This window comes from Chaetodon auriga, chromosome 18, assembly GCF_051107435.1.
Source record: "Chaetodon auriga isolate fChaAug3 chromosome 18, fChaAug3.hap1, whole genome shotgun sequence".
Lineage (NCBI taxonomy): Eukaryota > Metazoa > Chordata > Actinopteri > Chaetodontiformes > Chaetodontidae > Chaetodon > Chaetodon auriga.
Window position 1 is genome coordinate 22,109,274 of NC_135091.1, and position 14,863 is coordinate 22,124,136.

Consider the following 14,863-nt stretch of genomic DNA (forward strand, 5'->3'; position numbering starts at 1 on the left):
AAGTTGGGACAGGAGGAACTAAAGACTGGAAAAGTTCTGCAATGTTCCAAAAACACCTGTTTGCAACATTCCATAGGTAAACAGATTCATTGGTAACAGCTGGTAGTATCAAGGTTGGGTATGAAAGGAGCGAGGATGGAGCGAGGGTCACCACTTTGTGAATACATGATTTTATTAAGGACAGTACTACATGTTCTCAGGAACACTGTTCGTTTGGAAATGGTTTCATTCTGTTTTTATTTGCGTTTTACGCAGCGTACCAACTTTGTCAGAGTCGGGTTTGTACATCTCGTGTGAAGTTAATCGTAGTTTCCGTCTGAATCTCTGTAGTTTTCAGAAAGACACAAATCTCTCTTTTAATTCGCACACTTCGACTTGCTGTCTCATCACAGAGGATCTGTTCTATGTGAAACAATAAAGCTCAAAGTGAACACCTTGGCCGTTTCAGTAGGAGGCTTTTTCTCTTGATGTGCCCTCCCAGCGGACAGGGCTTCGGTCTTGACGTAGAGATCAGGTGACTGCAGCTCCTTTAACGGGACTGCTATAAGAGGGGTTTGACAAGTTTGACTCAGTTTCCCTCCTGATCCCAAACTTGGATTTCGTCCTCGTCAGAGAGTGACTTTAACAAGCGGCGGAGAAAGTCCCCCTGGGCCCTCTTCTTTCTCACTGTAACTTTCCAGGTAAGTTCAAGCCCTAGTCTCTTGAACTTTAAACGGACTGGTGGGAAAAAACTTTCCCCCTGTCAGTACCCCCTGTGGAAAGAGCTGGAAAAGCTCCGGTGCGCTCAAAACTTCAGCAATGCAACTTAGAAAGTTTTAGAGTTGTCCTCCTCAGTTCGTTTGCTTTATTCGTACTTCAGTAATGAGACAGAAAACTCGAGGCTCCCATCTACATGTGATAAATGATATACTGAAAGAGTTTTTTCATTTATTGGATGTATTTTTTGCTTTATTTATTCTATGAGGCGCGTTGAAGTCCTGTACGCATTAAGTTTGTTCTTTTTCCATCCAAACTTCCTGTTCTGTTGTGCTGGCTTTAACTTATGCTTCAGAGCCACTGATCCGTCCTCTGAACTGGATGAAAGTTCTGTTTTGTATTTTAAGTTTCCTACTTCTCCCATAACCCAGTGACTACTTTCTTCAAAAAGAAAAAAAAAAAAAGCCATTTCATTTCCTGAAGTTTCCTGTTGTCAACCCCGTGACAACAGGAAACTTCAAATCTGGAATGCTCAATAATTTAGACGGTTTTCACTGAAAACTACTTCACAGAGTTTTCAGCAAGATTTTCGGGGCCTGCTCAAGGAGTCATTGTGTTGGAGTCTATTGTTCTGCTATTGTTTCTTTGTCATTTCACCAGACAAACTCAATCATGTAGAAAGTGGCGGGATATTCTCTGTCTAATAACAACAAGATTTTTACTAAGTCCCTTTTTTTCTGTTTGACACTGGAGATTGACATTCTGAAGGCGATTTCTTCAGAATGATGGTGTGGTCTGTGTTTTTTCCAGGTCATAGGATACAGTGTATGTGGTATATTATAAGTGACAGCACATGTTTGGCACCATTTGGACAACACTTGAGGTTCCTATTTATCCTCATTAAATTTCTTCTGAAGGCATGGTCAAGATTCTCCCCGCTCTCTTAGTAAGATGTCTTTTTTTTCTGTTGGGGGCTTTTCTTCTTCACCTCATAAGATCTGCTGTAACCTTTTAACAACTCATCTTGATTTTTTTACATGTCAGAAAGGGGAAAGAGATCCACTTCGGAGTGTACAAACCTCCATCAGAATCTTGATAAGGTTATACATTTCATATGAAATGGCTGAGCTGTGAAGGTGATAGTGAAACCTGGATTAATCTACAGTTTATCAATTAAATTATGATAAAAATCCCACTGTGCAATGTCATTGTTGCTGAGGAATCCACTGGTGAACACTTAAAAACTCCCAGAAAGTCCCAAAAGACACCTAGTGCCCCTTTGAGGACTTCTTCTTTGATATTTGTCCTGAATATAACCAGTTTATTTAACTGAGGATTAGTTGTACGATGTGTTTTGCTAATTCACAATAATAACCACCTGGCCCTAGTAGATCAGCAGTAATTCTCTATTGTTCTGCAATTTTGAGACTCTCCTTTACACTGCTTCTACAGTAGACATGGTTGATTTTGACCAAGGGGGGCGCTAGTTTCCAGCGGATGAATTCAGACAAGCCTAGTGCTGTAGTGTAAGCTAGTCAGTGTTTTCCATCTTCTAACTGACTCTACTTTAACCATAGTGAGTTTTTTCAGCACAACAGCCTGGAAAGCTAGTGTGTTGAAGCTTTGGACTGAACTGTGTCACAATGGTCAGGAGTAAACTGTCAACTAGCTAATACCATACTTTTATAATGGGCAAATATCCCCACAGGAAGTGTCCTGTGTGTCTGCAGGACTTCACTGTAAGCACTGACGAGAGAAGCTCACCGCAGGCCTTACTGAGAAGATTTAGCCACAGCGTCAGTTCTGCTACACACATTTATCAGCAGCATAGTGGCTTTTTTCCAGCAACCTCATTCTGAACAGCTTGGCTTAGACATCAGCATTCAGATTTTCTGCTGTTTTCTGAATCCTTTTTGCATTTCTGTCCAGAACACTAGCTCAGTCTGCAGATGATCCAGCTTTCTGCGTTATAGTTTTCATTTATTCTGTCCTCCTCACTCTGTGGTGGTTTGGTTTGGGTGGTTGAGGTACCGTAGATTTTTTGATACCACACAATAAGAGTAGGAGAGTTAAAGACTAATTCAAGTCTTTCACATATATAACCTTTGTTTATAGTTTTTAAAACTGTACTGAAAGTTGTATAAGTCAATAGATAACAGGTGTTCTAACTCAACATAGTTTGAAGACCTGAGAAAGAAGAGCAGTAGGTAGAATCCTCTCATGTGACTGAAATATGGGTTTTTCCAGGAGCATTGGCCAGGTTGATGTGCTTGAGACTAAGAGAAGTCTGTTTTTCCCCAGCTAAGCTTATTATGTTATTTTAAGATGTTTAGTGTTGCACAAGGTAGTTAAATATCCACACCAGCCGCATTTGACTGTTAATCTCTCCCCCACATCTTTATTGTCCCAATCGTTCTTTATGGGATGGGTTAACAAGGAATTGGGTCAATGATTAGATTAATTTGATGGGTGTTAGGATTTCTTAAACTTGCTTAATCAATTTCATTTAAAGCACTTTTACATTTGATGAATACTTAAAGTTTGCGAAGCTTTTCTTTACTTAATAAGTCAAATTTTCTTTCATATTTTCACATCCTTTCCTTGAATTAAGGGGCAGTGTGGTATAAACCAAAACGTGCCTTCTGCCTCTGCTTCCAGTAATTAGATTAGCTTGTGTTTTACATCATGAAACATCTAGTTTTGTATTGTTCAATAACGATGCTGTTTAATCACATAAGTCTGCCAAAACGCTGAATGTCAAGACTGCTGAGGACATTAGAAACAACACTACTGTTTGGAGCATGCATATGTTACACTCTATGTGTGTAAGCCTGAACTGATGCTGTTTGTATTTTATTGCCAGTTCAACATTACCCTTTCTTTTCACCAGCTACCGCTCCCTGAAAATGGGTGACTGGAGTGCTTTGGGTCGTCTGCTGGACAAGGTTCAGGCCTACTCTACTGCTGGGGGGAAGGTCTGGCTGTCCGTCCTCTTCATATTCAGGATCCTGGTCCTGGGTACTGCAGTGGAATCAGCCTGGGGAGATGAGCAGTCTGCCTTCAAATGTAACACCCAGCAGCCTGGTTGTGAGAATGTCTGCTATGACAAATCTTTCCCCATTTCCCATGTTCGTTTCTGGGTCCTCCAGATCATCTTTGTGTCAACACCCACACTCCTCTACCTGGCTCATGTCTTCTATCTGAACAGGAAGGAACAGAAATTCAACAGGAAGGAGGAGGAGCTTAAAGCAGTGCAAAATGATGGAGGTGATGTTGACATTCCACTGAAGAAAATTGAGATGAAAAAGTTAAAGTATGGGATTGAGGAACATGGCAAAGTGAAGATGAAGGGAGCCCTGCTCAGAACTTATATAGTCAGCATTTTCTTCAAGTCTATGTTTGAGGTGGGGTTCCTGGTTATTCAGTGGTACATGTATGGCTTCAGCCTGTCTGCAGTTTACACCTGTGAGAGGTCCCCATGCCCACACAGGGTAGACTGTTTCCTGTCCCGTCCCACAGAGAAGACCGTCTTCATCATCTTCATGCTGGTGGTCTCACTGGTGTCCCTGCTGCTCAACGTTATTGAACTTTTCTATGTGTTTTTTAAGAGGATCAAAGATCGTGTCAAGGGCAAACAGCAGCCCACACTCTACCCTAGTGGAGGCACCTTGGGCCCCACCCCAAAAGAACTGTCCACAGCCAAGTATGCCTACTATAATGGCTGCTCCTCCCCGACGGCCCCGCTCTCACCCATGTCCCCCCCAGGCTACAAGCTAGCCACAGGGGAGCGGGGAACTGGCTCGTGTCGTAATTATAATAAGCAGGCCAATGAACAGAACTGGGCCAACTACTCCACAGAGCAGAACCGGCTCGGTCAGAATGGTGGAGGAAGCACTATTTCAAACTCCCATGCACAAGCCTTCGACTTCCCTGATGATACCCACGAGCACAAGAAACTGTCCTCATCAGCAGGACATGAGCTGCAGCCACTGGCACTGATGGACGCCAGGCCCTGTAGCCGGGCCAGCAGCCGGATGAGCAGCCGAGCCAGGCCAGACGACCTGGATGTGTAAGCCCTGTTTCCTCCTCCCACCTCTGCCTGACTGACGGGATGTGTGGCTGCAGCCAGAGAATCAGGAAACACTCAATCATATAGATTCATATAAGAGGTGGGGCTAACTTTGATCACTGTCTTCAACATAGAGATCTTAGTCAATCAAAGAGACATTAAAACCTGTTATGTAACACTGTCAAAGGTACAAGTTGCAAATATTTTTTCAATGGCGTTTACCATAACTTTTTAGTGGAGCTAATCCAGCTTTAAGACAACAGAACAGCCACAGGAATGATGCAAGAGTCGCTCCTTAGAACCAGTCACTGAGGATGACACTGGTCCAAGTGACTGATTTGGTTTTAATTTGCCCAGCTTACATTAAATGAAAATTCATTTTTTTTTTTTATTATTATTTTCATAGTTTTTACTCGTCTTCCAATTGGTGACAGCATTTTACTTGCCACAGTCATAGCTGAAATCTGAAGGTATGATGACAGCTTTCGAATAGGTTTACTTCTTAGCTGCATCTTTTTGACATCTGACCAGATAAAAAAAAAAGATTTCTAGGCTATCTGTGGTTCATTGGCAGTGCTTTTTTCATTAATCAGCTAGCATTGTCCCTGTCAGATAAACTAAAAAAATAAAAGTAGAGTCCAGTAGGACAATAAATAATCTCCATACTTACATATCCCAGATGCTTAATTTAGCAAGATGATGTAAACCATAGAATTTGTAATTGAAAGAGTTGAGGGTGAACACATCCAGATAATTCAGACTGTAGGCAATAATTATAACTGCAACCATGCATAGTATGGTATAAAAAGCCCACACAAACAACACAGTTCCCTGTGATTAAAGTAACTAAAACTATTAGGTTTTAAGATTAAGGTTAAGGTCTCCTAAGGTCTCCTAAAGATCTCCTTTATGGTTAAAAAACCAACACTGAATTTCTCAGTAGGATGTAAATTCTATTCTGTTGAAGTCACTCACTTTCTTCATCCCTAAGAGGCATTACTGCAGAATGATGACACATTACTTCCACCTTAGCAGCTGAGAGAGGACACAGTCATATATGTACAGTCCTGCTCACCATTATTGGCACCCTTTCATTTTTTGCATAACCTCTACAATATCTTCAGAAATAAATGGAAATGTACCAAATTTATATCATCAGGATCTTTTAATTGGAGTTCCAACGTAATTTAACAAAGAAAATTGTTTTTTCAAATTACATGTTGTAATTTCAAAGAAGAAACAGAATAAAACAGCATGTGCAGTAATAATGGCACCCCTCTTTAATATTTGGTTGCACACCCTTTGGCAGTGATGACAGCCTCCAAACATTTCTTGCAGCCATCTATAAGCCTCTTGCACTTCTCAGCTGGTATTTTCTCCCACTCTTTCTTTGCAAATTGTTCAAGCTCTTGAACGTTTGCAGGTGTCTTTTTCCCAATGGCAGATTTCAGCTCATACCAAAGATTTTCCATCGGATTGAGATCAGGACTCATTGCTGGCCATTTTGAAACAGTCCATTTTTTCTTTGGGTCTTTGTCTTGCTGGAGGACCCATGATCTTCGACTCAAACCAAGTTTTCTTACACTAGGTAGGACATTTCGCTCTAAAATGTCTTGATAATTCTCTGATTTCATGATTCCTGTGATACGGTCAAGGCCTCCAGTTACAGATGCAGCAAAGCAGCCCCACAGCATTATGGATCCTCCACCATGCTTAACTGTTGGTATGGTGTTCTTTTCCTTGTGGGCTTCATTGCACCGTCTGTAAACAAATTGTTGGTGTGCATTGCCAAAAAGCTCCATTTTCATTTCATGTGTTCACAGAACATTTTCCCAGAAGGATTGTGGTTTGTCCAGGTACTCTTTGGCAAAGATTAGTCGTTCCTTTTTATGTCTTTGCCTCAGCAATGGTGTCTTCCTTGGCCTTTGCCCATAAAGCCCTGTTTGGTTTAGTGTGCGGCGTATGGTACTTGTTGAAACCATGACCCCAGACTGTTCCAGGTTGGCCTTAAGGTCTTTGTTTTTTCCACCATTCGCACCAACCTTCGAAGACTTCTCTTATCAATTTTCCCTTCCCCCCACGTCCAGGGAGGTTCTTGACAGCTCCATGCTTGTGAAACTTCTTAATAACATTACGCTCTGTTGAAACAGGGATACCAAGGTCTTTGGAGATGGCCTTATACCTTTTGGAGGTCTTGTGTTTACTAATTTTCACACTTCTGATGTCCTCAGACAGCTCCTTTGTCTTCACCATTGTGACAAAGGAACAGGGGATAACAGATGGCTTTATAAAACATGGAAGTCATCATTCATTGGCTAATTCATGTCACATGGGCACAGAGAATTTATCACAGGTGATTCTCATTTGTGATTTACCAAAGGTGAGTTACAATGTGTTTCCATAGTGATTTACAGCAAAGGGTGCCAATACCAGTGACACAGCAAGCTTAAAGTTTTTCTATTTTTTCCTCCCATTGTTTATTGTTTTAAATTGTTGTTTATCATTTGCTCTTTTGTATCAAACATGAGTTCTCTGTAGAAAACAAATGTTTCACTTGATTCATTTTTTTCAGAAGATATTCCACATTATGTACTTAAGCTTCATGGGTGCCAATAATGGTGAGCAGGACTGTGTGACTGGAACAGATCTCTTGTTGGGAGCACATAAACGCAGGTCATATTAGTGGTTTGAACAACCAATACTGTTGTTTGAGGACAGTCCCTTGCTTTAATACTGTATAAACCTGTGTGATATCTTGCGTGCGGACTCGATGCACTCTGTTATACAACTGTGTGTATCAATGCACCTGGTGAATAAGACGTCATCATAACCAACAGGAATGATGGCCAAAAGTATGAAAAAGGAAAATCAAAACCAGGCCATATTAAAACAGAATTTTTCTTCATTGAGACAGGTGAGGTCACTGACACACACACACACACACACACACACACACACACACACTGCCCTTGAGTTAGTCAGACATGTTTGTATTGAAAGATAATGGACTCATAGCCACACTTGAATCGAGTTTCTCATATAGTTTGCTTGTGTAATAAAGCTTAATATACGTGTGAATCAATATTATTATTGTTTTCACCTACATCATTAATATCTTATCCCAGTTTCAATAAAAATCTCATTTTTGTCTCTCAGCCACAACAGACAGGAGATATTGTCCAGTGCCTTCGCATAGACAGAGAACAACTACATGTAGCATATCAACCACTTGCCTCATCCTTTACATGTGAGTCACAGTAAGGGTTTTGGGGAGAGTGGTTGATATCAGTTGTAGTGAATATTTATTGCTTTATATCTGCAGAACACTTACCACAAAAAGGAAAAATTGACTACTAAACACTATCTCTTAACGTAAACATTAACTCCCACAAACTGCATATTTATTGACAGTAAAAACATTTGTTTTTCTTAAATAACATTGTCAGTCAGTGTGGACTGTTGTTTCCTGATAAACTTTGAATTTATGTGGTGTTATGTTTCATTTTGTGGTTTTATTTGTCTTTTTTGGGGTGTCTGTGAGAATGGCAGGGCTGAGGGTTCAGGCTGCTGTGACAGCAAACTCTGATCTGCTTTTTTGGGGGGTTCCTTGAAGAAAGGCTTTATCACTGTCATTGATTCGACAAGTGTGTTCTTTTGTTCAGCTTTTGTGGGCGGTAGAGAAATATAGTAGAATGATTATCTGTGTTTTACATATTTGAGTGAAAGATTTTTTCGTTCTGTAGGTATTGTTTTGTTTTTCAGACTTGATGTAACTTGTTGCTGCTTGAGAAATAGATGTTTAGTACTGTAAATCAAGCGATGTCAAAAAAAAAATATGTGAGTTTTTAGAAGACTGCTTATAGATCTGGACTAATATTTAGTCAGTTATATTAAAATGTATGCCATTGTAGCTCCACAACTATCAAACACTAGAATAAATCTCAATTTGGGCTTTTTTTCTTATTATTGTAATTTTTTAAATTGCCATTTGTGCGTCATTTAGTCGGTACTTACATGTGTCATGGATCTTTCAGCTTCAATAGTGTTTGCACTGAGATCTTGGTGATAGAGATATGATGCACACAGTAAGTGGTAAAAGTTTTCACACATGTTACTAATTTATTTTATAACACAAAAATCACTACAGTGCATAATATCAGACATCTGACCACTGATTTCATTGACTGGTTCTGTGAGAAATATCTTTTATTGACAGAACAGGAGCAATAGTCCTTCATTGCAGTAATTTAGACAATGCTAATCCATGGGGATCCACTGTTGTACAGTTTAAGTGCATGATAGCAAAACAAAAACTCATTAATTGTATCTGTGAAAAGCTATTTTAACCAATAAATATTTTTTCTGTCTTAAACACTGCTTTATTGGTTTTATTTCAGGCCATTTTCTTTGTCATCTCTGTGGTTTGAATGGAACACCGTCAAGAAAGTGTTAATTTTTCTTTTCAGTGTTAATATTGGCACCTCATGATTTAGATTGAGTCTAAAAAAAAAAAAAAAAAAAGCTTCAGCTTCAGCTCATTTGCCATTTCAGTTCACGTTATGCATTTTAAATTTTTATGTCTTCTAATCATTCAGGTTACTGATGTTTGTTTCTGTCCATTGTCTGGGTTTAACTTGAGCAACTGAAGCACCACATAGCATTAATACTGTATTCCTTTAGTAAACATTTACCAGAAGACTTAGATGGTTTACAGCAATATAAAATTGGCAAAATATTGGCATGCTGGCCTCTATGTTTTCATGGGTCAAAATTCATATTTACTTCATGAATCTGTTAATTTTTCTCCAAGAATAAGTAATGTTAGCTAAAAGCTAAAAAGGAAACCTTCTATTTCTTTCAGTCTCATTTTCATTGTGGAAAAAGGTAATCAATGAATCTTTTTTGTTATAGTTTTTGTTGATTAAAACTGCAGTAAAAATTGGCAACTATGGCTTCATCTTTTTTGACATCACATGAATAATTAAAAGAAAATGTGTAACTAAGCATTATTCTGGTCTTTTGCACATTATATTGTGTTCCAGTGTCTCATAAAATACTAACAAAGAATTTCTGATCAGGAAAGAGAAAGCAGAACAACCCGTTTGCAGTATTACAAGTGAGAAAGGAGAAAACCCCCTTTCACTTTCGATGCCTAAATGTATAATGTACAGTCTGATCCAGCTCATATTCAGTTGAGCAGTGCTGTAGTGTAATTCTCACTCAAGTGAATAAAATATGTTAGTTTTGGCAGGACACTGAGGTCAGCTGATCTAAACTATCTCCAACCACATTTGACTTCTCAATGTTTGACGTTGTTTTTAGGCTGTGAGCACCACATTCTAGGCGTGTTAGCTGCCATACGCCACTGCTGACTGCTGTGCTGGTTACCTGCCACACACTGCTGAAGAACACTCTAACCTCTTATAATGCCATTTCAAGACCTGTTGATTCCAGTAATGCATTTTCCTCAAACTTAAAACAAGACTGAAGCTGGACATATGAGGTTCACAGCCGTCAGCATGACATTGTTTACTCTAACTGCCACATGTTGCTGTTACAAGTTGTGTTAGCTTCTCCGTCCATCCTGTTAGCCTTCTCTTACTTTGGTTTTTATAATTAATCAAATCTGGCGTGCTATGCATTTTCCATTCAAATATGGAAAAAGGGCCTATTATATACATAACATCCTTTGTGCTGAGGCCTTACTGTGTGCTTGGATACATACTGTATGTAGAGCACCCTGCAGAGCTACACCTCTACTGCCAAATATAACCATATTGGCATTCATTCATAATCTTTTAACTTAATGATCACAGTTTTTCTGACTTAACTATTGTAACATTTTTAGCGGATTGCATCATGTGCTTAAAACAGAGGAAAACTCTGGGCCCTCTGAACACCACATAAACCAAGTCATGATCCAGATAAAGGAGGATAATTGTGCTCAGGAGGTTCTCTGTCCTAAAGTGTACTGTAGCTTTGATAAAACCTTCCGAGATATGCAATTAAATTTCAGCATATGAAAAGACACAGCTCTTTTTCGCTTCTCTGGGTTCCCTATTTAATCTTTCCACAGCACTAAATCAAACCACATGTGTGCACAGAACAGAGCTGCAGCTTGAAGACCACATGTGGCTCAGAGTTAGAGAAGGAGAGGAGCAAGGGGGAATGTCAAACTTTCATTTATGACTTATTCATTATAATTTCAGTAAGCTGATGGTATAGTTTACAGACCAGCACTAGCATTGTCAAATAATTGCTTTGTTGTAGATCGAAAAGCTCTCTTTAATTCCATTGTGATGGTGAAAGTGCGGACAAGGGACAGTAGTGAATGTGTTTGGTTTGGCTTGGTTTATTGATAATATTCAAATACATTTCTAAAATACATTTCTGACTTTGTCAGGAATAGAACAATGAAGTCCGAGATGTATTTCCATCATTGTCCCTGGTACTTCCACAGTCCATAATCCTTTATCAGACTGAAGACAGAAATTCTAATTTTAACCAGACATATTCTAAACTTAAAATACTACAAATTGGGAAGCAGAATCATATATATATTATTTTTCAAATAACAAAAAACAGAGTCACATGACATTGTACAAGAAACAAACATTAATGAGAATAAACATGAAACAGTGTATTAAGGTATCAACATTCTATCGCGAATATTATCTAGGAGCCTTTGCCTTGAAGGTAGGGTTCGACACTTCCCTAAAAGAATAGTTTGATATCTTGCAAAATACGTTTACTTGCTTTTTTTTTTGCAGTTAGATGATACTCTCACATCTATACAGTATATATGTAATTGAACCAGTAACTTTAGCTTTGCCAGCTTGCATGGCTCTGGTAAAAAAAAAAAAAATGTCTTGTTCAGTTAATTGTCATCACTCGGAGGTTAAAACAACATTGTGCCATTTTTATTGTTCTGCAGACCAGAACACGTCACTGCAACTCTGATGTCCTTGGACCTGGTTTCATATCCAGCTTTCAGCTGGTGATGGCATGATATACAGTTTTGAATAGTTACTGTATTAAGATGCTAGATTTTGAAGATAATACAACATCTTGCACAGGCCATTTGCAGCCCAAAACTTTAGGTTTACGTGACCAGTTAGTGATTTTAAAATTAAACAATTAATTGATTCTCTGAAATTAAACGTTTTCTTAATGGAAAAACTCAAAGCCATGATGAACTGAGCTACCCTGAGTGGTTGTCAGTCCTTGTTTTTCGTTGATCTCACTGGCTGCTTGAACATGTTGTACAAAAACTTGAAAAGAAAAGATGGGTGTCGCAAATGTATGAACACATGAAATCATTTCTTGTGGAATGTTTGACTTTTTGACAAGCAAATCAGTTGCAGCAATGTAGCACACACCCAACTCTGCTGGAAATTATCTGCAATTTCCCAACATTACCAACATATGGGACAATAGGGAAATATGTGACTGATCATTGATTCCAAAATCTAGCCAGCACTTTAAAAATTTCACTGCCACTGAGAAGGACATTAACTTGTTCTCAAATACTTTCTCTGTTGATGTGGAATAAGTACAGGCGGATGTTCAGTTGGCGTTGTGATTATACTCGGATGTCGCCACCAGCAGCTCCAACTATCAGAGTTCTACACAGGTTTAGAAAAGTCCATATTTCCCTAAATGAGACACTGTGTCTAAAGGCTGCTCAGGTTATTATATATATAGTATATATACTATATATACACATATAGTATGTGATCAAACATTGCCTCTTTATGACAAGGAACAGGAGCAAACTGAGGTCCAACATGACTGACAATCACTTTTGTGATCTACTTTCTGATCTGCGTTTGACCTGACAGCAATTCTTCAGTCCAAGGCCCAGCAACACTGTTCACATGAGAAGATTCTGGTAAGTGAGAATTTAGAGTGAGAACTTACTATACTTACTTACTTATACTACTGATTCTGATATACTACTGATATACTACTGATTCAAGTGTCTAGCACTTGATTGCTTGTGCTTAAAACTCACTCATTAAGCTTAAATTAAAAAGCTAATGCCCAAGGACCATATATTTTTTTCTCCATGTGGCTTGTGGCATGAAAAATCTGCATACCCTGCAGTACATATACATATGTTACATAGTAACATATATATATACATAACATAAGTTTCTTTGGCTGTCCACTCCTAGCTGATGATCCCTGACCCCTTCTCAGTTGATGCTGTGAATGGTTTTGGTCTTGGGTCTTCTAGAAATTGCATATAAATTCTTCGTGACTGTGTTGCCAGTTATGTTGTAATGGGAAATGTAATTACATGGATTATGTTCACAGAGTGTTTCTTCAAGGGTGAACATTCATGCACAGAACATAACTCCATAGTATACAGGATGCCCAAGTTTCATAGTCGCATATGTTAAAAAGTCAAAGGAGCCAGACAAATTTTTCCAAGGACATGTTATGATATTATACACTGACCATGTATGCTCTTGTGATTCAGCTTATTTTAGCGTGTAAATGAACATTAATGGTGGCAGTGGTTGTACTGCAGCTGGTTTGCTGCTCTCAGGCATCCAAAGATGTCACAGAGTGACTTATAACCACACACCACAGAGCTGGTGTGGAAACTTTGGCTTACTTGGCCAAAATGCATAGATAGTATGTGTTTTTGAGTGTGCTCTCCAAAAATGGCCCTTCAACTAGCTGTTTAATTGTAATGTCATGTTTAAAACAGAACCAGCTGGCAGCAAGGACAGGCCACATGCCTTTGATGTCATATAATATGCTGAGTAAAGGAAGTAATTCATCTGAGACATATTTCAGGCCAAGTTTTCCTTTAAAAGAAAAAAAGTTAGTGATGAAACCGCTTCACCTCAGCTCTATGAAGAACCGGCCTTCCCGCTACTGCTTACTTTCTGCTTCACTATGTTTCCCAGAATGCCATTCAACAACTACCAGAGGGGGAGTGCCATGGATGGTGGAGCCATGGATAAAATCACAACAGCTACTGAGCTCTCATAACAGCAGATCCATCTCCAAGACATGAATGTGCAAACTGCATATGCTCATAAAAGACCATGTGATATGACTGAAAAGCTAGTAAAGAGACCATGATGTGTAGATCCAAACAGGGTGTGTAGAGGTGAGTCATCATCTATTCAATTCAGGACACTACTGCTGTTTAGATACTAAGAATGAATATCCATTGTCAGACAAACACATTACAATTTTACTAAAGCATGTGCAGAAGCAAATATCAGGACAGGCTACTGACAGGATGCAGTGTTTTCAGTGCAGTACAAGCATGTTTCCACATAAAGCCAATGCCATTGTATGAGTGTGTGTGTATGTCTGTCCTAAAGTGATGAACTACAGTATGTTTTTTTTCTTCCTTTTCCCCTAAATTGCCCTAAATTAGATATGGGGCATTTTTCTTTTTCTTGTTCAGCTGCAAGCTCTTGTATAATTCTACAGTTTACCAGTTATGTGCATCAATGTACAGTCCTAACTAGGAATTAACCAATGCCAGCAGTCTGGTATGAATGGGTCAAACACAGGTTGAACAGTGTAATCCTGTGTGAGAACTTTGTATCACAGTCTTTGTTATAGTCTCACAGTGCTACATATCAGTGTGTATCACCGGTCATTGTAGCTTGAAGAATGAATAGGGACTGATTACCTGGCTGTCAGCTTAAGCTCCTTATCATGTTCACCTGGTCAGCCACTGAAGGGTTGCATTTCTGCATGTCTGACAAACACACAACCACAATAGTCACTGCATGTAACATTTTTATATGCAAAGACCATACACTGACCATGTTGTGTGCAGTTGTGCACGTAAAATAATGAACACGACTATATTAGCATTGCTCATAAGTGACCATCATTGCAGCACCTTTCAGCCAATGTAGTAATTTCTCTCCGTGGAAGTTTGCAAGAAAAGAATGCAAATTGTTTCTGATCAGTGGGGGAACATTGAGAAAGCACAGCACCAACCTCAGTGCTGGAAACATCCACTTCCACAATGAACTGGAGTTAGGACTTGTGCTTAGGTATAGCAGTGCTTGAGCTCTAGAAATGCTGATTCCGCCTTGGGGGTTTAGGGAGGGATGA

The 14,863-nt window shown here is 39.2% G+C and overlaps 1 protein-coding gene across 1 annotated transcript; it reads left to right on the forward strand.

Moving 5' to 3' along the window:
* Positions 1–570: 570 nt before the first annotated feature.
* On the forward strand, positions 571–9,137 carry gja1b (gap junction protein alpha 1b). The gene is made up of 2 exons (XM_076755719.1): positions 571–680; positions 3,587–9,137. Exon 2 carries the CDS (start codon positions 3,603–3,605, stop codon positions 4,767–4,769), a length of 1,167 nt encoding a protein of 388 aa, XP_076611834.1. The 5' UTR covers positions 571–680; positions 3,587–3,602; the 3' UTR covers positions 4,770–9,137.
* The last annotated feature ends 5,726 nt before the right edge of the window (positions 9,138–14,863 follow it).